This window comes from Nelumbo lutea, chromosome 8, assembly GCF_056320005.1.
Source record: "Nelumbo lutea isolate HS-2025 chromosome 8, American lotus-T2T, whole genome shotgun sequence".
NCBI classification, from domain to species: Eukaryota; Viridiplantae; Streptophyta; class Magnoliopsida; order Proteales; family Nelumbonaceae; genus Nelumbo; species Nelumbo lutea.
The window spans coordinates 51,056,349-51,080,336 of NC_142691.1; the positions used below are offsets into that span (position 1 = coordinate 51,056,349).

General features: G+C 37.3%; 1 protein-coding gene and 1 long non-coding RNA gene across 2 annotated transcripts; one reads left to right on the forward strand and one right to left on the reverse strand.

The window, feature by feature from the left end:
• Positions 1 to 3,251: 3,251 nt before the first annotated feature.
• Positions 3,252 to 4,264, forward strand: LOC148844133 (uncharacterized). Its single transcript, XR_016103119.1, has 3 exons — positions 3,252 to 3,528; positions 3,621 to 3,676; positions 4,199 to 4,264. It is a non-coding gene; the product is annotated as an uncharacterized LOC148844133 (long non-coding RNA).
• A 12,649-nt stretch (positions 4,265 to 16,913) lies between these two features.
• On the reverse strand, positions 16,914 to 20,878 carry LOC148844134 (putative glycosyltransferase At3g07620). Its single transcript, XM_088957109.1, has 5 exons — positions 20,496 to 20,878; positions 18,950 to 19,848; positions 18,725 to 18,858; positions 18,267 to 18,618; positions 16,914 to 18,130 (listed from the first exon to the last, which is right to left on the reverse strand). Exons 2-5 carry the CDS (start codon positions 19,760 to 19,762, stop codon positions 17,462 to 17,464), a joined length of 1,968 nt encoding a protein of 655 aa, XP_088813235.1. The 5' UTR covers positions 19,763 to 19,848; positions 20,496 to 20,878; the 3' UTR covers positions 16,914 to 17,461.
• Between the last annotated feature and the right edge of the window lie 3,110 nt (positions 20,879 to 23,988).

Below are 23,988 nucleotides of genomic sequence, written 5' to 3' on the forward strand. Positions count from 1 at the left end.
CTTCAATGGTTTGGTCCAAGAAAGACCCTTGTCAATTGAGTGGAAGTTGGATCTCTCCAAAGACTAAGTTGTGTTTGAAGTTACTAGGGGCCCTGGTGTATGTTGCAGCGTCAAGATAGGGAAATAGAGACTACTAGGGGTGTCAATTGGACTAGGTTTGGCCCAATCCAATCCAGTCCAATCCAATATGAATCCATTACAAATGGACCAGGTCTAATCCAATCCAATGAATACTTTGGATCATTTTGGAATAGTCCAATTTAATATTTGAATCATCTAATATGTTTAAATTGGTTTTAATTTAGATCGGTTCCAGTCCAAACCTTGTCCATTGACAGCTACATTCTTATCTTCTATCAATGGACTAGTTATTAATTCAAACTGACCCAATCCAATATAAATACCATACAAACATATCAGGTCCAAATCAATATATATGTCTTATTGGTATGCCCAATGATTTGGATGGATCGGACCTAAAAATGCCCATTGACACCGCTAAAGGTAACGATTGAGTACAGTTATGCAAGCTTTCATGTAGTCCTCAGTAGAGATTATCAAAGTTCACATTGTTTGACTAAATTTGGATAAAGGTAACAAATGCATCAATGTCTAAGGGCGCGCCATTGAAGGTGTAATGGGAGTGCACTAGATCAGATAGTAGCTAACCAATAGCTACCAAGTTATCAAAAATAGTCTTGATACTATGCAAAGTTAATTTTGAAGTTGTGTAAAGCTAGAGTTTGAGCAAGAATATAGAGAGACTCCATGGTGTGCCAAACATCATGAAATGTGCATCTGACAAGTTGAGAAATGGCAGGCTCCTTGAGAGAGGAGGGAAGCTAGCCCATGAATATCTAGCCTTGTTGCTCCCATTGAGTGAATGCTGGATTGACTATAGTTTGTCTTTTTCATGAACACACTAAGATGGATTCTTCAGCATGGTTTTCAAAATCGGATCAGATCGGACCAAATGGTTGGACCGGAAAATCGGGTATTTTTCTCCAAAATCAGATTTTTGCAAAAAAAAACGTTAATTAGGTCAACAAACCTCTGACCTGGGCATTTGAACCGTCAACAGTTTTGACCATTTTTCTTTTTTTTTTGGTCAGAATGAGCTAATCGTTCGACCCAGGAATCGGACCCCTGACTAGTTCAGTCTCCGAATCAATTTTAAAAACCTTGCTCTTCAGTGTTTCATTGACATAATCGGAAATCCTGCACCCTTCAACATTGGTATAAAATGAAATTTCCATAGCAAGTGGCTCTTGCCATCCATCTTGATGCATGGCAACCAGATTAGCAATAACAATTCCAAGAATGACGAGCGATGTTGTGGTTATAGTGACAATGACAATGATTTATCGAGATGAGAAAAGGCAATGTAATCAACAATTCAGTTATGAGGATTTGATACCCTGAAACAATGTAGAATGTGAGAAATGATCTCAAGAATCGATGTGAATCATTGATTGCTTGTGAATATTTATATATGTATAAAGTTTGGTTACACTACATGGGTCACAACAGTGGGATAAGTTATATAAAAAGGGATAGAACAAATAAATTATGTATACCAATCATGGCTTATTGGTAGTGATCAAAGACTCTGTTTCATTTTCTTTAATGGACTCCACGCTTGGAGTTGGGATGGGAGCCTTCTATAGTTACGTTCCCATTTGGATCAGTTTCCCAAGATTGCTGATCAATCTCTACAATGATCGGTTTATCCATTCCCTTGCCCAGGTCATAGGGAGAGTTCTGAAGGTTGATCTCATGAATATTAGACTTAACCATACAACTGCCGCTAAGATTTGCATGGAAGTTTATTTGTTGAAAGAAAACCCTAATAGGGTTTGGATTGATGTTGGCAAGGAACAATTTTGGGAGAAGAATGTGTATAAGGATCTTCCCATATATTATAGTTTTTGCTATAAACATGGCAGTGATTAGGATGAATGTCATTAGAGGATTAAGAAGGAAGAAAAGAAGTTAGAGGGAGAGAAGATGACTCTGACCTCTAAAGATTAAAAAAAAAAAACCTGTCGAACCAAAGAACATGGAGATTATAAATCGGTGGTTAAGCAAATCTTTTAGCATACTGGCCATTTGGTCCAAATGGATCTAACTCCATTTTAGACGGACGTCCAATTCTGAATGGTCCAATCGTCCGATTTGAATGAATGGTCCATTCTGACAAAAAAAATATATTAAAACTCAAAATAATGGCCAAAAAATGTTATCGGGTCAGATGGTTTGATGGTTAGACCACCCGGGTCAGTGGCTTGCTGACCAAATTAATAGTTTTTTGCCAAATCAATGGTTTTGAAGTAAAATGGAACTGATCAAGTGACCGATTCCTGGTTTTTCAGTCCGACCATCCGGTCTGGTCCGATTTTAAAAATGTGCATTAACGTGAAAATTAAATTAAGGGACCTAATATCGATGTGATAAGTTTAAAAACCTTTGACTTAATTTTCTATTCTATCGAATTCAACTTTTTTGGTTTAGAAAAACAAAGTAACTCATTTATTAATAAACGATACAATAAGAAGAACTACACTACATTTCCAACGATTTGAATAAGTCTTAAAATAAAAACAACACCATGTCAACAACCTTAACGAAAGCACATCATGTGCAGCGCACTATTTTTTTATTCTTTCTAAACGCCATAAGGGTAATAGCCTTATGATCAAAATTCATTCAAAACACAGTGTTACAATATTTCCTTTTTGATAATATCACAAAAAAAAAAAAAAAAATCAGTGATAGAGGATCAGGTATGTATGCATGAAATTTTAAGGCAAAATTAGCAATTCTATAAGCAGCCTTATTTCCCACTCTAGGAGTTCAAGACACTGAGGCCCCGTTTGGTTCACGGGAATAGAGGGTTGGAATCGGAATTGGAATGAGCTATTCCATTCCTATTGATTGGGCAGAATTAGAAGATTCAGAACCTCATTTTCATTCTTTCTGGAATGATATTCTCCCATTTGAGGGAATGATATTCCCTGTCTTTCCTTTGGAAATGAAATCTCATTCTCACTAATTCTAATTTCTATTTCCATTATTGTCTGAATCAAACAGACTATGAAAATGGATTATTCTAATTCCGATTCTAATGGGAACTAGAAGTATGCAATCTATTATGAGATTCCAATTCTAACTATGAACCAAACGGACCTGAATGGGGTATGTATCAAGCAAAGGAAGCTCCCAAAACAGGCACGTACAGTTTGGGGATAAATGATGATCCTGATCGATCGGATCATTCTCGGGATACCCATGCAATTCAAAGAAAATTTATTATTTTAACACTGCAAGAAGGTGCAAAGTAATTAATTTTTCATATATATTAAGTGCAACTATCGGACTCAGAAAATCCCCTCTCTCTCCATTGAATCCAAACTAGTCCATTTTAAACTGTGGGATTCTTAATTTCATTTCCTTTCTCATGTTATATGAACTCTTTCTTTAATAAATAATTAACTATGAAAATCAGGAGGTGATTTTACTCCATACCAGGTCTCGCTCTCACTCCCCTCCCAGAACTGTGTGTCGTCTATTAGATGTTATCATGCATGTCTAATTTTTTTATTCCTTTTCTTTTCTTACAGATTTACGGATTTCTCCTAGTATTAACACTAGTCATCAAGGATTTAAATCCTCACAGGTATGTCTTTGTTAATCTATGCCACATAATATATAGTAGGATTTCCACCATGCCTGAGCAAACAATGAAGAATCGAATTCCCATTAAACATCATGCTTGGCGATGTTAGCTTCATATATAAACCAGTTAGTTAATCTATACAATTTATGGGGTTGAATTAGATTTTGATTAGCAAATTTGGGATTTAAAATCAGTTTGGGTCCATATTTAGGGTTAGGGTTTGTTTTGGATAAGCCTTTAGCCCAACCCAACCCAATTAATTTGTACCGCTACTTTATTAGATATAATCAAAAAAGATTCAAGAGAAAAACTTGCAGTATGGAATTCGGACCAACTGGATAAACATTTATTAAGTTGTAAATCGCTTTATACCTTAAAATTTTTACTACAAATGGTAATATCTAAACATAATAGGAAGTTAATTGCTGTTAATTTTTTTCTTTCTAAACATAATAGAAAGTTGGATTAATTGGATGATAGATAAAGATCATTCACATGCACTATATGCTTTCCTTTATGCAGGATGAATTGGAATTGGGCACCAGACAATCAGAGTAAGACGACACAGGTATGAAAATCAACTTATTAGGGAAAGAATTATGATATTGCATTGAAATTTGAAGTGATAGTAGGATTGGACCAAGAAATTAATTAGCATTGCTAGATTATATAAGTGAAAACAAGCTTGTTATTCTTATCTTGGCTCCTGGAACCACTTTTTATACCGACCTTTCACAATTTTGTGATTTCCCAAAAAAGCCATTATTGCCTTCCCATTTCAAGCATAAAAGAATTAGTAGGGTAGAAATAAACAAAAACTGTAGAATGCAGCGGCCTATAATGAATCCTAGTATGTTTCTTTTTCCATAAAACGGTTGAGGAGTAGGTGGACTGATTGAAATAATTGGAAGATAATTAAGAAAAAACATTGTTATAAGAGATGCCAAATTCAGAAATCTCTATTATTGCATAGGTTTAGTTGTTGCAGATTTGGAAGTTGAAGATATATGATTTGATTTCACTAGAAAGGTAGTTATTAGGGAGGTTTGAAGCGGTATGTCTTGGACACTTTAATAGATTTTAGGGAGGTTTAAAGCGGTATGTCTTGGCGAGAAAGGAATATATTTTTTTCCCAATTTTGCATCCAATGTTTGTTTCCTGAGAAATGGTATGGTCAAAATCCATTTTCTATTTGTTTTCTGAGAAAATTTAACAGAAAACATATTATCCCAAGTTTGTCAACCTTTCTCACCTTCATCAATGACGTGGTGATAAGAATTTATTTGAACGCAAATAGTAGATCTGAGATCAACACAACAAAAAAATGGTCAAATCAAAACCTGACAAAAAAGATGCTAAGAATTTATTTGAAAGATAGATTTGAGTTCACTTAATGTTTGGTGATAAGAGGAACTCTAGATCTGGAACATATGCTATATGCGAGAAGCCAGATCTAGAGCTTTGACACTAAACGAAGGAGAACCATCCTTTGAAAAGTGGATCAAACATGCCAAAGTTGAGGTGGCCGTTAATGTGGCCAAGGAGGACATAGAGTAGTTTAGTTCAATGTGGCCAAGTGCATGGAGGCCAAACACTATGCACAAACAAGAGATGAAGGTTGAGCACACCCTATGGAGAAGATCCATGGAAAATAAGATGCCAATGCAACATAAGTAAACATTGTTGCCCTATACCTAACCAACATGGTCATGCTTTCGTTTTGTAGGCAGTGCATGGACATGGAGTAAGGCACCTACACCATAAACTCATGAGCCAGAGGTCAAGAGGGAGATAAATAGGTAGTTTTATCTTGACAATGTGGAGTTTGTGGCTAGGAAGAACCTACAACATCTCAAGCATATGAGCAACTTAAGGAACTACATTGACAAATTTTCAATGTCCATACTCAAAACATAAGATGTGTTAGGAAAGGTCTTCTTGTTCTTGTTCCTGTTCCTAAATGACCCTTAACCAAAGGCACGAAAGGAGTTAAGACTAAGAATGTCAATAGGGTGTTGTGGGGGCGGGTTTGGCTTGCCCCATCCTTGACCTTGAACTCAAATACCCTGCTCTATCCCCCCCCCTCTCCCTCTACTAGGGCTAGAAATCCCAACCCCATCCCCATTCCTATGGAGAACAAGGATACATGAATTTGCACTGACCCACCTTGGTCATTCTAACAAGGAGTCTAGTTCAACATAAAGTGGGTTCAAGGCTGGGGATGAGATGGTCTTGACAAATACCATACATTCCCTATCCTTGATCCCTAAAATTTTAGGTTTCTCGAACCCACTCGAACCCTGATTAGTGATGGAAAGGTAAAGCCCCACAGGGATGGGGCAAATTTCCATGTCTAGTTAAGACATCATGATATATGGGCCTTGGCTAGTGCAATGACAATGGCAAAGCAACTAAGAGGGTATGAAAGGGAAATTAAGGACCCATACTTGAAAGTAAGTAGGGCAAAGGTGGGGAGATGCACAATAGACTCCAAAAAGGACCCTACCAAGCCACAATCATAAGGTAACAAGAACCAAATAAGTGAGGATTGGAAAGGACATGGACAAGAATAAAGAAAATAATCCATTGAAGTGCTTCCTATGTGATGATAACCACTTTGTCTAGAATTTCTCCAACAAACAAGCTTTCAACACACCTTAACTTCCAAATCAAAATAGAAGAAATACCAAGAGAAGAGTAAAGAGAATAAGGTAACAATTGCTTCACAATGTGAAAATTAAAGTTAGACAAGACACCTATGGAGAAGAGTAAGTCTAAGGTTAGGTTGATGTACATGGACATAGTCATGAAGGGAAAGTACACCCAAGCCATGATTGACATAAAATATACACACAACTTCTTCTTAGTAAAAGTAAGTAAACCAATTAAGCTTAAGCATCACCAATGGATTAGGGTGATTGAAGGCAGTCAACTTTGAGGCACTAGAGATTAAAGGAGTAGCTCAAGGAATGAGCCTAAAGATCAGGAACTGGCAAGGCATTATGGAAATCACTATGGTGCCCATGGATGATTACAGGTAGGTCTTGGATATGGACTTCTTATACCATTTCTGTCCAAGCCATGCCTGGATGATATGAATCAAGGACAACAAGGCACCATGCATGGTACCAATAGTGGGTAGTAAAGGAGCAACCACAAATACTTTCTCAACTATACACTTAGGAGTGACAAATTGCTAAGGTGAAGGCATGGGCCAAGACCATGGCCATGGACATGAAAAGAGCCAAGAACAAGGCCAAGGTAAAAATGAGAATAGAAACCAATCCACAAACACATGAAAGGCAACAAGTTAGCGGTCCAAGACCTGGACAAGAGGATGCATTGGCAACAATGAAGGCAACAACTAAGTCTAAATGGGTGCCAAAGGAGGTTATAGGTGATCGTGTCATTGGCTTTGCAGAGGGATTACCACCAAGTACTTAGTCATGTGAAGAGGCTTATTATAGAGTTCAAGATTACATGGAAACGAACTGAGGCCTAAGCAAGGCATCAACAACTTATTAAGCAATTGAACAAAGACTACACTAAGGATGTTGCACAATCAAATGGGGGAGAATGCCAGGGCCTACCTGAATAGAGCTATAGTGGAATTGAAGGCTATAGGTTTTTAGAGACTTTATAAGAAACTTGTAGACATACTAAGGAAATGGTAGAGCATTTTAGATTAATTTCATGCAACCTAAAGTCTTCTAGAGTTTTCTTGAAGAGTCTTGTACTTCCTTGAGCATATATTCTAGAATTTTGTAGAGGAGTTGAAGTCTATAATATGCTAGGCTTATCCTTTGTAAAAATATTGTAATATTCCAAAGAGGGAACATCCTAAGGAGTTTCATAGAAGCTCCTACCAAAGGAGTTGGAATGTATGGTTGATATAAGGAAGTGATAAACTTATGGGTAGGATAACGAGGTGCAATCTAATTACTATGGTAAGGAGGTAGAAAATGGACAATTAGAATTGCACCCTAAAGTAGATGGGATTGCCTATAAATAGGGCCCCTTATCCATTTGCAAGAGGCATCCAATGAGTAATCAAAGTAGAGAATAAGGTGTAAAAGATTGAGTCTTCTACTCTTATCTTTGAGCTAATAAAGAATTCCTTGAATTAATCCCTTGTGAGTATCATTGTCCCTAAGACCTTTCTACTTGTCCAAGTGTGAAGAAGCTTAGGAGTGAGCCCACTTGGTCCAAGAGCCAAAGAGTGTTCTAAAAGAATGAATAAGAATACTAGGCGCATAATGTTGAGTTGCGCCTAGTTGTTTTTATTCTTATTTTAAGTTATTTAGTTAGGAAGTTGTTGGGCTTTAGGCCCATTAGTTTATGTATTTAAGTTGTGACTGTTTAGTTGCATTAGTAGCCACCCTACTAAGGGCATCCTTGTATATTTCATCCTTTAAGTTAAGTATAAATGATAAGGACGGGTTGGCGGCTAGGTTTTATCTAAGAATCCCAGTTGATTTCCTACTCTTTTCTCCTCCTTTTTTCTTCTCTACTGCTAAAATCTTCATCTTCCTCCTCTTTCCCTTCACAAGAAATTCAACTAAATCTGTGATCAGTGATTTCTACTTGGTATTAGAGCCAGGTTGAAGGTTCCTTGAGTTGTTTTCTCATGCAGCCCTAGATCGGTCAACTGCATGGTGATTTAAGAGGTTGATCAAAGATCTCAAGTAAGCCCAGTTTTTTTATTTTTTGGTGGACCTATTTGCCCTATAGTTGATCTAGGTTTTCTCATCAAAATCAAGAAAAACTAGAGAAAGGGGAAGAATCATGTTTCTGTTGGACTCTTCAATTTTGACCTAGGAAGTGGCACCCTAATTTTTTAGGGTTCCTTGGAGTTTTTTGTAAGGGGTGGTTCAAGTCCTGCCTGATTTGGAGGCTTCTAGAGAGAGTGGTTGCCTCTTCTCTCTCTTCTCTCGTCCCACAGAAAATGAATCTTTTGTGGAAAGACAGTCTAGGACATCAGAAAGGTGTTGTTGGTTCTAGAAGTATTTTGTTTGATCTTTCTTACATATTTCAGTTATTTTCTTTACACTTTTTGAGAAGCATGGAGAGTCACGGAGTTGAAAATAAGCCCAGGAGTGAAATGGGACCTGTGGGAGGAGGTGATGGAGACCTTTTCAGGACTGGGACCATTACTACAGTTAGGTTGGATGGTGCAAATTACTTGGAATTGTCACAATCTGCAAAGATGGCCATTGGTGCTCGTGAGAAATTAGGGTATATCACTGGTAAAGAAGTGAAACCCAAAACTAGCAACTCTCGGTGGGTACAGGAGAATTATATGGTGATGACTTAGTTGTGTATTTCCATGTTGCCCCATATAAGTAAAATTTTTTATGGACAAATACAGCTAAGGAAATATGGGATGGAGTTGTAGAAACCTATTCACAGAGTGAGTGTTGCTAGGGCTTATTAGTTGAGAAATTAGATTATTTCTACAAGGTAGGGAGATAGACCTGTTACAGCCTTTTTTCAACCCTTAAAATCCTATGGCAAGAGATTAACCATTTGGAGACATTTGCTTGGGAAACCACTAAAGATGCAGCTACCTATCAGAAACATCTATAGAAATATAGGGTGTTTGAATTTTTTGTTGGCCTTAATCCTGAATATGATATTACAAGACAGCATCTTCTTTCCAGGGACAGTGCTACCCTTTTCCAGGCATATGCCTTTGTGTCAATGGAGGAGAGCAGGAGAGATGTGATGATGAAAAATCCTATTTTTGATCAATCTGCCATGGTAAGTATTGTGAAACCTAAACAAAGTGGAGATCGGGGTGGTAGTGAAATCAATAAGGAAGATAAAAGATATTTGATCTGTGACTAGTGTAAGAAGCCTAAACACACAAGAGATACTTGTTGAAAACTTCACCCACATCTTGTGCCATTTATACTAAAAAAAAAAAGGGAAATGCTCACATGGCAGTTACTGGTGACATTCCGGCCCCTCCTACTACAGTTGCTTTGGAGTCTGTTGCAGCTGTTGCAGTAAGGGCTGAAGTTGAGAGGTATAGGCAACTTCTGAAATAGGGGGATACAGAAAATTCCAATTCAGTAGTAAGTGGACAGCAAGGTACAACTGGTACTAGTGGAGTTCACTCTACTTCCTTTGCTCACATAGGTAGTTCACACATCACTGCAAATTATGTTTCTAATTCAAGTAATGAGGGACCTCTTTGGATTATAGATTCTGGAGCCTCAAAGCACATGACTCATAGCTCTACTATTTTCTCTTCTTACCAGATCTGTTCTAGCAGAGATAGGGTCTCCACAACTGATAGATCCTATGTTCCCATTGCTAGAAAGGGATCTGTCAAGATTAGTAGTTCTATTTCTCTACCCTGTCCTTCATGTTCCCAGATTGAGCACTAATTTGTTATCTGTTAGTAGTTTGATTAAGAACCTAAACTGCTCAATAATTTTTTCTCCTGGTCATTATATTTTACAATATCTGAATTCAAAGAAAATGATTGGGAGTGGTCGTGAAGTGAATAGGATCTACCTCCTGAATGTGCTTCCTTTTCATTATAGTCATCATGTCAGTAGGGATAGTGAGTCTGGGTTTGTGGGTCAAATTATGCTTTGGCATAATGCCATTTACATTTTTCTTCTTTAAGTGTTTTGTTTCCAAAACTTTTTGAGTATGTTAGTTTGTCAAGTCTAGAGTGTGAAAGTTGTCAACTTAGAAAGCATTGTAGACATTCATTTAAACCTACTAATAAAATATGTTCTTCTTCTTTTGATGTTATTCATTCTGATGTGTGGGGACCTTACCATGTTCATTCTATGGGAAGCTATTAATTTTTTCTCTTGTGGATGATTTCTCACGATACTCTTGGATTTACTTGATGAGATCCCGCAATCAAGTACCATCCTTGGTGAGGCAATTTCATCAGATGGTACTAACACAGTTTGGAACAAGAATAAAGGTGTTCAGATCAGACAATGCCAGGGAATATTTTGAAAAACACTTTGCCTCATATCTGTTAGAATATGGTGTTGTCCATCAGAGCAGTTGTCCCTACAGTCCACAACAGAATGGTGTTGTAGAAAGGAAGAACAGACACATTGTTGAGATTGCAAGAAGCATGATGATCACATTTACAGTTTTGGTTCGGTTTTGGGATGATGTAGTTCTCACAGCAGTATATCTGATTAACAGGGTGCCCTCTCGTATAGTTGGATTCATCACCCCATTCAATCTCATTTTTCTTAAGGAGGAGATGTTTCATATTCCTCTTAGGGTGTTTGGGTGTGTCTGCTTTGCACATATCCTTGGTCCTCCCCACTCGAAGCTTGATCTCAAGGCAAAAAAGTGTGTTTTACTTAGATATGCAGAAAATTAGAAAGGGTACTGCTACTATGATCCAGCCTCTAGGAGCCGGTATGTTACCATGGATGTCACCTTTTTTGAACCCACATACTTCTTCTCAAAGAATCATTCTCATGGGGAGTGTTTTGGGGAAGTGAATCACCAGTCTATTCCTCTCCCAGTTCCAATCCCTATGTCTACTCCTGTGTCACCTATCTTACCACTTCCTTTGCATCCTATTTCTCAGCATTACTTACAATAGAGACTTCACAAGGAGGTTGATTCCACTACAATAAAACTCACATCACTTCCTATCAATTCCTTGGAGACTCCATATTCAGTTGGCATGGATTCAGGTATTCCTCTTGGTCCCGCTACTATTTCAGTTCCCATTGATTCTACTAACCCTATTACAAATAACCTCGATCTTGCTATTGCTCTTAGAAAAGGGAAGAGAAAGTGTACTACTCATTGTATTTCATAGTACTTATCCTACAATGGATTTTCTCCTTCCTATCGTTCTTTTCTTTCCTCTCTTGACTCTATGTCTATACCCAAGGGTGTTAGTGAGACTCTCTCCAAACCTGAGTGGAAGACAGTTATGCGGGAAGAAATGACAGCTTTGATTAAGAATCAGACATAGGACATTGTAGATCTACCAAAGGGAAAGGAGACAGTTGGATGCAAATGGGTTTACACAGTAAAATTTAAGGCATATGGAAATATAGAAAGATACAAGGCAAGACTTGTTGCAAAATGGTACACACAAACCTATAGCATTGGTTACTTAGAGACCTTTGCACTATTTGCAAAGATGACATCTATTCGGATACTTCTTTCTCATGTTGCCTCATACTCTTAGCTCTTGTTTCAACTTGATGTGAAGAACACTTTCCTAAATGGGGATCTACAAGAGGAAGTGTATATGGATCTTCCTGTTGGTTTCTACAGTGATGCTGAAAAGGGAAAGGTATGTAGGCTTAAGAAGTCACTTTATGGCTTGAAACAATCTCCCAAAGAATGGTTTGGTAGATTCAGAAAGGCCTTGATTGTTTTTGGCTACACTCAGACTCAATCCGATCATACCTTGTTTGAAGCGAAGGGGATCTTTGGTGTCAGTCCTAATTGTTTATGTGGATGATATTGTTGTCACGGGGAATGACCTAAGTGAGATTAATTGTCTGAAAAGAAGTCTACAAAAAGAATTTGAAATCAATGATCATGGAGAACTGAGATACTTCTTAGGCATTGAAGTTGCATGACCAAAACATAGAATTTTTATCTCTCAAAGGAAGTATGTCTTGGATATTCTTCAAGAGATAGGGAAGCTCAGAACGAAGGCAATCAGTACCCCTATTGATTAGAACCATAGAATCAATGCATCAGAAGGTGAGACAGTAAAGGACATTGGGAGATATTAGAGACTTGTGGGTTGACTGCTATACTTGTGTATGACAAGACCAGACATTTCCTATGCAGTAAATGTGGTAAGTCAATACATGCATGTTCCACGAGTCCAGCATTGGGAGGCAGTTGACAGGATTCTTGCTTATCTGAAGGGACACCCGAGCAGAGGCATATTGTTTACTAATCATGGAAAATTGAAACTAGAGGCTTATACAAATGCAGATTGGGCAGGATGCCTTGATGACAGGAGATCAATTTCAGGAGTGTGCACCCTTGTTGGGGGTAACCTTGTCTCGTGGAAGAGTAAGAAACAAATAGTGGTGGCAAGATCAAGTGTTGAAGCTGAATACAGGGCCATGGCACATGGAGCTTCAAAACTTCTTTGGATCCGTTTCCTATTAGAATAAATTGGTGTATAGGCAGAAGAACCTATGATGTTGTACTGTGATAACCAGGCAGCAATTAACATTGCCCATAACCTAATCCAGCATGACCAAATTAAGCACATTGAAGTGGATAGTTTATTAGAGAAAGAGTGACTTCTGGAGAAATTTGTCTTCCACACATTGAGAGGAATTTGTCCTGAAGTCCAACTCTAGACAAATGAACGATTATTGATCAAGATTTATTTGAGTTATAAATCACTCCAATCCAGTAGTCACAAATGGGACAGATCTGGATGAAACGGATTCAGACAGTGCAGGGCCCATTCCAACAACCTGTATAGCCTTGCATTGATAATATCTCCCATTGAATAAAATACCATACATAAGTATGGATATGTTCTCAATGCAAGGCTGTAAAAACTGTTTGAACGGTGTCCGAATGGGTCTTGCACTGACTAAGCCGATCTCAGTCTAGATTCAATTAAGATAGCGCAAATAAGAGATGTTTTGACTTTCAAAACTACTGTAAGCTAATGAAGCTCTCTTGGAGGCTTCAATATTTATTAATTTATATATTAAATAGCTTGTAGTTTATTCAATGGCATTCATTTGTAATTTTTCAATTTTTTAGTCAAACAGTATCACATCAATATTTCTTATTATTCTATTTATGATTTAATGAATTTGTGAATGGCGTCACCAATATCAAGTGATGTTGTATATTCTTGATTTTTTTTGCCTTATTTTGAGGTCTAAAATGGCTCTTTTAAGTTCTTTTAAGATCTTTCCAAAAATCCGTTATTTGAGAATGGAATTGATTTTTTTTAATTCATTCAAATCAGATGGATTCAAAATATGATCCATTTGCATTAAAACAAGTTGGGGTGGATTCTCTTTGTACTGGATTCATATGGGATTTGATTGTGTTTGTTTGTGTGAGTTTTAGACATTTGAAAAGTTGTGGTGGGTTTAAGAGAAATGTTGAAAACTCGTGAGTTTTAGACAATTTCCCTTTTAAAAATAAGTGCTCATTTTTAAGCCCAAATTTTCAACTTTTTTAAGTACTTATACAATAAGCAGTTATTCGATATTTTTATAACAAAATTATCCCTAGTTTAATTTTAAAATACTATTTATAAAATTATGCCTAATTGAATGTTATAAAAGGCAATTTCCTTAAACTACTACTGTTTAGCTAATTCACTAACTCCACCCTTAATGTTTAGCTATTGTCTTAAAGTACCCTTAAGTTTTCTGATAACTATCTAAAACCTCCCGTTGTTAATTTTTCGTCACACTTTGCTCACATGTGACATCATATGAGTGGTAATTAATTTAAATTCCTAAAATACACTTATTGTTCACCGCCACTATTGGAAGTTGCAGGGATGGCAATGATTTTCTAGATCCAAAAAGAGCTAAAAGGAGTGAAGGAAACTCTAATATCCCTTTTCCCTTTGTTTGCGAAGGAAACTCTAATATCCCTTTTCCCTTTGTTTTTTGCCATCATAAACCCTATTGTAGTGGCGGCAGTGATTTCATCATCGGAAATGCTATGTTCCTCTAGAAGTTAGAAACCTTCATAATGCCTTTGTTGATAAGGGAGATGGAGACGATGAGGGAGATGGTGATCCACCCCAACCCCAATTTGAAGTCATTCTAGGATCTTCGCTGGTGACTGATATGGATCTAGATGTGTTGTCTGCTCATGGTTTGCAGTTCATCTCTCGTTGCGCTCCTCTTTCATCTAGCAAGAGACAGGCAAAGCAGAGTTGGGAGATTCTAGTTTCATTGGATTTGGTGGGAATGGTTATTTGTTCGGTGGAAGTCCTTGTGAGCAGATGAGGGCGCAAAGAACAGGGTTTGGTGAGAAGGAGGTAAACAAACCGCCCATTTCTTCTTTCAATCCATTCCTTCAGCCCTTGCTCACCATTTTGCCTTTGAGTTCACAATCAAGATTTGCTTTTAGAGATGAGAGAGTTAGCCACAGGAAAACGTTGTAGGAAGGGGGAAAAAGAAGAGAAATGCATCAATACCATATTGTTGACAAACTCTGTTTAGCTAATAACATTAATCATTCTCCACTCAAAGCTACCATGAAATTTAAACTAGAAAGTACAAAGCTGAAGAGAGATGACAATGGTACAGAGAGGGGAGAAAGTCAGTGAGGGAATTTATCGCGGAAGGCGGTCCACTCATGTTGGACTGAGCAGATACAGAGATGGGCGTTGATACTTAGGTGCACCAAACCTGCATACAAAGAGAAAAAGAAACAAATGCACAAGATAGGATCTCAAACAAAATGCAAGAGGGAACTGTCAAAACTGGATGGGGCCAAAATTTGGAGGTTGCTTGACCTTCCAAGTTATCTTAATTTTCACACCTTGCTATCTTTGTGATAGCCATGTATATAGGTCTTTCCCCAACATTCCCTTTCTTGTTTTGAGGAGAGAACTTAACCAACTTGAACGTTTGGAGGGAAAACCAAGTTAAGGCCTCTCCAGATTGAGACAAATGTCTCATACTAACCAAGGATCTAACCACATGGTCATCCAGTCTAGACCGGGTCAAATGGAAATCCATTGACCCAATAAGAGCTGGAACTTGTATCCAGAATAATCCAACATGCTGGTATCTTCATGCATAAAAACATTTTCAAATAAACAATCAAATAAATTTCTTTTTATAGAAAATAAATAAATAGATAATAATTTGAGAAAAAGAAGTGAATGATTGTGTGTGAAAGTATTGCATAGAGATAACCATAAGATAATCATCTTTCATCAACATGTGGCTTGTCACATGGCCATTGGATATTCCAACATGTTGAGGATCAAACGAGGGCCTATGGCCACTCTACCATCACGTCAGCGGTTCTGTCTTTCCATAGAATGACCTCTCGGCCGAGGATCCACTCATTGAAACAGAATTGGTAATCGAGGGTCTACTAGGTTTTCAATCAAAGAGAATCCACTCATTGGTGGTTATCTTTCCATAGAACGATCTCTTGGCCGAGGAGTTGAAAAGGAGTTGGTAATTGAGGGTGTAGGTCTTCGATCAGAGAGAATCCACTTGCCAGTAAGTTGGTGAGGGCTTTTGTGAATACCAGCAGTGGTGTTCTAGGTAGATGGCAAAAATCTCTCTAATCCTCTCTCTTGCACCACCGCTACCGACGTCTTGATTATCTCCCCATTTTAGGGGCAACGTGAGCTCGAAGTAAATACCAGGTGGTGGCTGTTCAAGGCCCCTTAACTTTGGAAGCCATTCGAAAGTTGGAGGCTGCGGAAAGTTGCAATGGCTGTCGTCGCTTGCAACAACAATAGTGCTCAGTCTCCGGGCATTCGGTTCAGTTGAGTGAGCCCTTAGCCATGAATATTGTCCTATCTTGATTGCCGATGGTGACTAGAAACATCGTCTAAGTCCTTTCTGGCAAAGATTTCACAAGCAAACCCATGGGAAACGAATGTTGCAACTTAGAACATTACATAGATGATTTAATGAGCAATGATTCACTGTCTGAACGAATAAGGGTTTTCAAATGGACACTATCGCCATTTTGAAAAAAAAAATACTCTCTTTTTCACACTATAAGGGCTATTTATGTCGTTCTACTTGAAAGTTCGGGTACTGCAGTAACACATTTGAAGTTCGGGTACTGCAGTAACACATTTGAGAGTTCGGTTACTAACTTCACACTACCTCCAAAATTTAAGATACTAAAATGGAATTTTCACAAATTTCAATTTAAAGTTTTTTTTTTTTTTTAAGTTGAGTGTCGTTATGAATTTGAAGAAAACTTTCGTATACTTTAATTTAGTGAGGCTTTGCTATGTATATTGGATGCTAATCAATGCGGTTTTTTTAATGATTTTCTGATACGACCTGAACCGACCCATTTAATCCCACCTGATTAAATGATAATCGGGTGAGACAGGTCATGAGTCACGATAGATTTGAGAAACTAGGAGGAAAACTTAAACAGGAGTAGGACGGGTTTGTGATCAAGGGTGTTGCGCATGGATTTGGGAATTGATAAAAGAGCAATTTTTGTGGGTACTCTACCAGTTTGCCATCCCTTCTTTTTACTCTGGAATAAATGACAAAAGATCCCATTAAGTATCAAGAGAGATGTCATACTTCCTCAAAAGCTTCAGAGTTTAGATAGAAAATATCCTATAAGCATCGGACATTAGCGATTAGAAACCTTAAACTACAAAAGGACAATGTAAACAGGGATTTTAGTACCATTTTGAACCGTATGGATCAATCATTTAATTGGTTGTCTGTAATTCTACATCCATCTCCTATGGAATATGAATTGAAAGTCCCAGACAACCATCATGGTTCTTTTGTTATCATCTTCTAATTCTTGCCACAGCTATATATATCAAGTCAGGAATCCTGTTTCGCCATCCTGTTCTGTTCAGTGCCATATCCACTGTCAATAAATTATGAGAGCAATTATGGCATTTTATAGAACACTATATTAATGATCAAACCCAACCTGTGTTGCACTGCAATTGAGTTAGAAACTATTATTCGGCAAAATACTCCACTCCTGGACCACCTCCACATGGTTTCTGGTTGGGTAGCAGAGTCACTGCTTGGACTAAGCTCCTCCTGCTCCCACATCTTAGAATCTGAAAGCTTTATCACATCATTATCTGGGCTTCATTCGATACATTCTATTGCTCCAAATTGAATGAAGAGTCATATGAAATATGTCATACTTTACTGGCTGACTGTGCCAAAGAAAATGCTGTTGCACCTTCTTCACCCTTAGCTGCATTGCAAGATACACCTCCTCTGGAATTGAAAGGAGTATGTTCTTCAAGTTTGGAATATCTTTCTCTGGGATGAAGACAGCAAATGCTTGCCAATCTAAAACCTCAAAGAATGGAGGCACATAGTTATCGGATAGGATCACAGGAACACACTCATAGAAGATTGCTTCTACCACTCGAGGAGTGTGGACTTCAAAACCCCTAGCACAGATGCAATACTTACTGCTCTTCATGTGTTGTATGTAACTCATTTTTCCCTCATCATCCCGAGGCATTGGACCAAATATTTTCATCTCAGGATCATTGTTCTCCCAATATTGCAGTAGGATTGGACGGAGATATCCATGCATGTTTCCTGCAAAGAATGCCAGAATTGGCCTCTCAGATGGGGATTTGCCTCCACGATCACCTAAAGGGTCCGTTGAATTGCTTACAAATGTCACCGGAAAGCTCACATCCTTTCCTACTTGAAATCCGCTGGCAACGTTGCTATTGCATAGGGCTCTGATGCAATTACCCATATGCTGCCTTGTTATTTTGAGGGCCTGACAATGTCCAGTTTTATTAGATATATAAATGGAATGTCATGCTTTAATCCATATTCAATGTATGTAGTTCCCCAATATAACAGAAATCACAAGCTGTAATTTAGCTAATAAAAGTAAGGCATGGGAAGCATACCCAGTCATGGGATGCAACAAGAAAATGATCTGCTCCACCAGTTCTGTTCCAAAAACGATATTTTGCTGCAATCATGTCCACATATTTGTTCAAATACTCAGCTAGGTTCCTCGCAGTGTGGAAATTTTTATATTTATGCAACATCGTTCGTACTCTTGTTGAACTAAAGGGTAAGTAAAACAGATGAGCTTTTCTGGGGTCCTTCACAACAAATTTTTTGTTTGCTTCCATCAACTTCATAAACCATCCTTCAGAAGCATATATTCCCTTCAGTTTTGGCTGATGGAATATTGGTTTTTCACCTTCTGTATAGACATAGACTTTGAGTATTCGTTCCATCAATCCATAACTCCTACATAAGCATTAGGAAAAAAATTTCATATTCTTAAAATCCTCTTATTCAGAATGTCTAAGGAATTCCACAGTACTTGTACCACCACTTAGACAATGTATATTACCTTTTAAACATAGAGATATTGCGAAAAACAGAAGCATGGAGTTCTGGATCATTCCTTATAATAGGAGCCATCTCAATCTGTGATTTTGCAGATAGAAGTTCCCTGTCACGGACTGAAAACTGTTGTTCCTTCAACTACAGAATAAAAGAAAATCAAGTGAAGAAGTCAACTATCAATTCAAAAACACTGAACTGTCTTAAAAGACCTCAAAATCCAAATTCATACCATTGGCTTGGAGGAAACACGGCTATCAAATAATAATCTGTTCATTTGGGAGATTGAGATTGGTGGCATCCCCCCAGTCTTCTTCTTCATGATGTTACTGGTAATTTTAGAACTATTGCTTGAAGTGATTGAATCTTCATCCAAGTTTCTAACAAGGTCCAAGTTACGGAAAGAAGGTGATCCCACACTAGTATTCAGATTTCCAAATTTATCCAATGCCGAACTGATATCTGACTTCAAAGTATCATTGGATAACAAATCAACTGATTTCGTATCTTCTTCTTTTGAAAGGAAAACCCCAGGTTCTCTGGTTTTTTCTAATGTAGAAACACTTCCTGAACCATTTTTATTGAATTTGGAATTCATAACCAGGGGTTCAGATTTTCCAAATGAAGGCTCATCATATGTGTTCTCAACGTCATCTAATTCTGAATCATATCCTTGGCCGAGGACCTCTTCTGATGCATAATCATCCTCTGGATCCTTACTTGATTCTTTCATATTCTCAGTTCTCCTCCCCATAACCGAACCCTTTACCACTCCAGGAACCAAAGATGAGTCAGTGAAATTTGAATCATTTAAAAGGGGCAAGTTTCCGACTATCACATGTGTAGGAGATGAATCTCCCGTTTGAAAGCTGCTTCTTCCAAGTACTGGATGCCTAAAAGCAGGTAGTATAGAGAACAAAATGCTTGCATAGGGAAGACATAGAAACTGAAACACCAAAGCAGCTGAACCTATTATAAGCATCAGCAGAATCAGTCTCCTGGACTCCATCTGCCATGGTCTTTGGAGTTGGAAAGTAAAAGCCATGTCATTATAAGCATCAACAGAATACCCAACAAATTAACAAATAACTCAATCTGCTAGGAGCCCAGGTTGCTATGGCTTCTCTGGCCCTGTAAAGTTAGCCAAAGCTCCATATCATTATAAGGAAATTTGTTAATACAAAGCTTGCCTTAAAACGGCAAAATATAAAGATTTACTTATTGCCAAGCCCCAAATCATTAAGGTCTATGCAGTTTCATTTGCAGTTTTGCAAAAGTATTTGAGTGCAATTATTTTTTTTTTTTTTTTAGTTTTAACCTTAATTCTTTTATTTGCATTATAGATGAATTAAAATAGCCTGAAGTGAAGTATAACCCAGAGCAAAGGTGAACCGAAACTTGGCATTCTCATGCACTTGTATACTGCTGCAAATGAAATTAGCTTAAACAGTTGAAGAAAGAAAGGTATGATTAAAAGGTCGAAAATTGCAAATCAAAACATTGATTTTCATTAACCTGAGTTAAGAACATTGAACATGTATGTTTGTGTGTGAATGAGAGAGAGAGAGAGAGAGAGAGAGAGAGAGATCATAAATTCATAATTGAGAAATTCAAGAGAGGGCTGTCGAGAGCTACAAAGATCATCCAACGAAGTTGACGAAATTTGGGGCTTTGTTACAGTAATTTTATGCTAAAATCCACAGATGGAGCTAGTAAGAAACTGAATCAAGAAAAAGCTGATTAAACAGAACAGAGATTTTGGAATATGATTTTCGAACCTGGGAAGAGGAGCAGCCCAACCTCTTATGGCAATGAACCTACAACCAGACAGAAGTTGAAGTCGATAGTCCTTTTCCGGATTAACTTGGCACAGTTTCTGAAAGAGATTACACTAGCTAAAGCACTGCTAACCCAGATGAGTTCGGGCGGATTCCCAATAATAATATAAATATTTTATTGAAATAGTGACATTTGAAACGTTACTCAATGTTTAATCTACCAGATGACGACCAACTTGCTGTGGCTGTCTCCCAGAGTCCCAGTTGTCATCATTCTCATAAAAATAATTAATTACTAACAGTACCCTGGCTCCTGTGACTCAAAATTTCTAGATGTTAAGAGTTTCCAAGTGTTTTTGAATCCAAAAGGGATGCATAATCCTGAATTCCAGCCCCCCTTATTATTAGCCCTTTAATTATTTTACTCTGAAATGAAACCCATTACAAGGACGGGAGATGTTCCCATTAAATGGGGGAGATGAGCTGTGGGGCGACTGTGGGAGGCTCCCTGTGGGCAGCCCATTCCGTCTCTCATCCTATTTTTCTTGCAAATGGGATATGTGGGAGGCATTCGGCATGATCTGTCTCGGCACATCTCACTGTGAGACTAAGACCCACAATGTATTTTGAATTTTTGAACAGCTTTTTGTTGTAAACAAATTTGGCCTCATTTTCCTGAATTTTTCTCAATTTAGATCTCCTATCAAGTGCCAAAAAAACATATTCTAATCTAGACTCCATTTATATAGTAGTGATTGAGTTTTAGAGGGGTTTACAGTTTACTAGTTCACATAGCCATTTGATCTCAAGCAAAAGCACCATTTTCCTGATGCTCTCCTGCAATTCCAGTAGTTTGATTGCATATTTTCAATCTCTCCATCCATCCCTTCAACGAGTACTCAAAACCAAGTTGAGACATCTAACACCGTAAAAATTCATCTTGTTCTCTTCCATTTTCTTTGGTATTGGAAGGATCAAAAGTTGGAGTCTTTGGAGATTTTCTTTACACTTACTAAATTCATGGCTCAATAAAAAGACATGGCGAAAGAATCCGGAATTAAATTTGAAGAGGTGAACTACAATGGAAATCCGAGTTAGAGCTGGTATGGGTTTTCAAATTAAAAATAGAATCTATAATGGCTTCTACTCTAATTTCTGATTCAAAAAAAAATAAAAATAAAAAGAACACTTTACTCCTTGAACAAAGGACGTTTTCGTCCTAAATATAATCAGATTAGGGCAATTCCCCCGCCCCCCAAATCCTAAAGACGTATAGCGTTCTTTTTTTGGATTTTGAGAGGGGAAAATTAGTCTAGCATGTTTTTTTTTCATATCTATGTGGGGACTAAGGAAAGTTTATTTTCTTAGGTATTACTTATCCGGCCATCTCCTAGGTGGATAAATATTTTCATCTAGGGAAAGTTGCCAACACATGAATGGGATAAAAATGTCCTTTTTAATATTGGATTTTTATGGCTAAAATGATCATTGCCATATTTACATGAGAAATAAAAGAGCATGGATAAATGTACTTATCTGGGGAAGTGTTTCCCAAGAAAACTGTATTCAGGTAATTGCATTTATCCAGATAAGTAACTTATCAAAAAATGGACGAAGCCTTAGGAATATATGGCAACGGAATGGGGATCATACTCCCCATCCCAACCCCAACTCTAAAACAAATCTATATCCGATCCTAATCTCCATCAAGGAAAAAAATGACCCTCCATCCCTAACTCTTGACAGGAATTCGTCCCCATCAAGGACCCAAATCCTTGAAACATTTAAATTGAAATTATTTTTAGAAAATAAATTTTCTTAAAATAGAGGAATTTTTTAAATATAAAATTTTTAAATATATTTTAATAAATAATATTGTATATATACATATTTAATATGTAATATATTTTTAATATATATAATGGGGATCAGGACAGGGAATTTATTCCCCATTCCCATCTTCGGTTGGATATCCTTTCAATCCCACCCCTACCATTCCTGACGATTAGGTTAAAGAAATTAGGTTAAAATAGGGAAAATTGTCATCCCTAATTCTACCACTCTCATCTCTTCTCCCATTCATCTATGTACAGATTCTTCAACAGCAAGTCTTGAAGAATGTCAACCATTTCCTTATTGCCTCAAATTTTAAATTGTGAGTGATGTTTTTCATTTGGATGATTTGAAAACACATGAGTTAACTCGGCAGGCAAATTACATCAGAAATGGTGAAACATGGAAACAGTGAAGAACCTGTTGGGTTTGGTATCGGACATTGCAGCTTTCATAATTCATATGAGAACTATTAGTTGATGACATTTTCAGAAGATGCTTTAGGCCGTAGGTGTCTACTAGCAAATGCTTTTTATTTAATTTATATTTTGTAGATGAATCTCCCATTAAGGTTGTGTTTGGTATCATTGTTGCTTCTACTAGGTTTATCAATACAATTTTTTTATAGTGAGACCAACTTGAGCCTAGTGCTTTATAGTGAGACCCCTTGTCACAGATGCATCTGTTAGTGCGTTTTCAATCTTGTTTCTGTTTTTGTCCATTGTTATTTTCATCTTGGTATACTTTCTTGGTCACACCTCAGTATTGTACTCTTCAAACGAAAATGGGGTTCACATCTTTTTTACAAAAAGGAAAACATTTTGTAAACTTTCTTAATATTGAAAAATGGGAATACCTCTTCAAATGATTCCTCCCCTTATTAAATGCAAATGAAATAAAAATCGGTGAATGATTTTCTTTGGGTGTTAATTTAGTTTGATTTAGGAAATCTAAGGCTCCGTTTGGGAAGGGTACAAATACAAATGTTATCATTTTCATGAACCTTGCATAGTTGTATTTGCACTTTTCTCAAATTGGGCCTAGTGAAAATTTCAATACAAAACCTTGTAAATGACATTTCTAAACCTTATATTTGCACTGTATACAGTTTTATTTATACTCCTTCCAAACTGAGCCTAAGGTTGTATTTTGTTAGAGTGCAAATGCTGAATCATCGCAAATTTGCACCATAGATCAGATTTGCATCCATTTGGTAAAGTTTTAAAAATATATTGATTCTCAACACAAAAATGTGTATAGAGTAGGGTTTTCATTGAAAATAAGAGAAAATTTTGTTTTCAAAAAAGGAAAGAAATTTTTGTTATTATTCTTGGGTGTCGCTTCTAATCCTTGAAGAAGGAAAGTGAGGAAAGCAGCTATGTAAACTGTAAAAGAGGAATAAAGACAGTAACTCCCACCTTCGATCTTTGAAAATTGAGAGAGCCAACTCTGTTATTTCGATCTTCATATTATTTTGTGCAAGGAGCATGTAGAGCGGCATGCAACTAGTGGACAACTGACGACTCCTCAACCATTTTTGCATCCAATATGATCTAAAGTATCAATATGATATGCCCTGTATTAAGCATATGGTATCATATCTTTTGGGTCCTTGGACCCCTTCATTTTAATAAAAAACACTAAACAGCATCTCCAAAAT

Coding starts and splice junctions, on each gene's coding strand:
- LOC148844134 (XM_088957109.1), bottom strand. CDS start 19,762: ATGGCTTTTACTTTCCAACTCCAAAGACCATGGCAGATGGAGTCCAGG. Junction 18,859..18,949: donor GTGTTTCCTCCAAGCCAATG/GTATGAATTTGG, acceptor TTTATTCTGTAG/TTGAAGGAACAACAGTTTTC. Junction 18,131..18,266: donor TTGTTGCATCCCATGACTGG/GTATGCTTCCCA, acceptor GGACATTGTCAG/GCCCTCAAAATAACAAGGCA.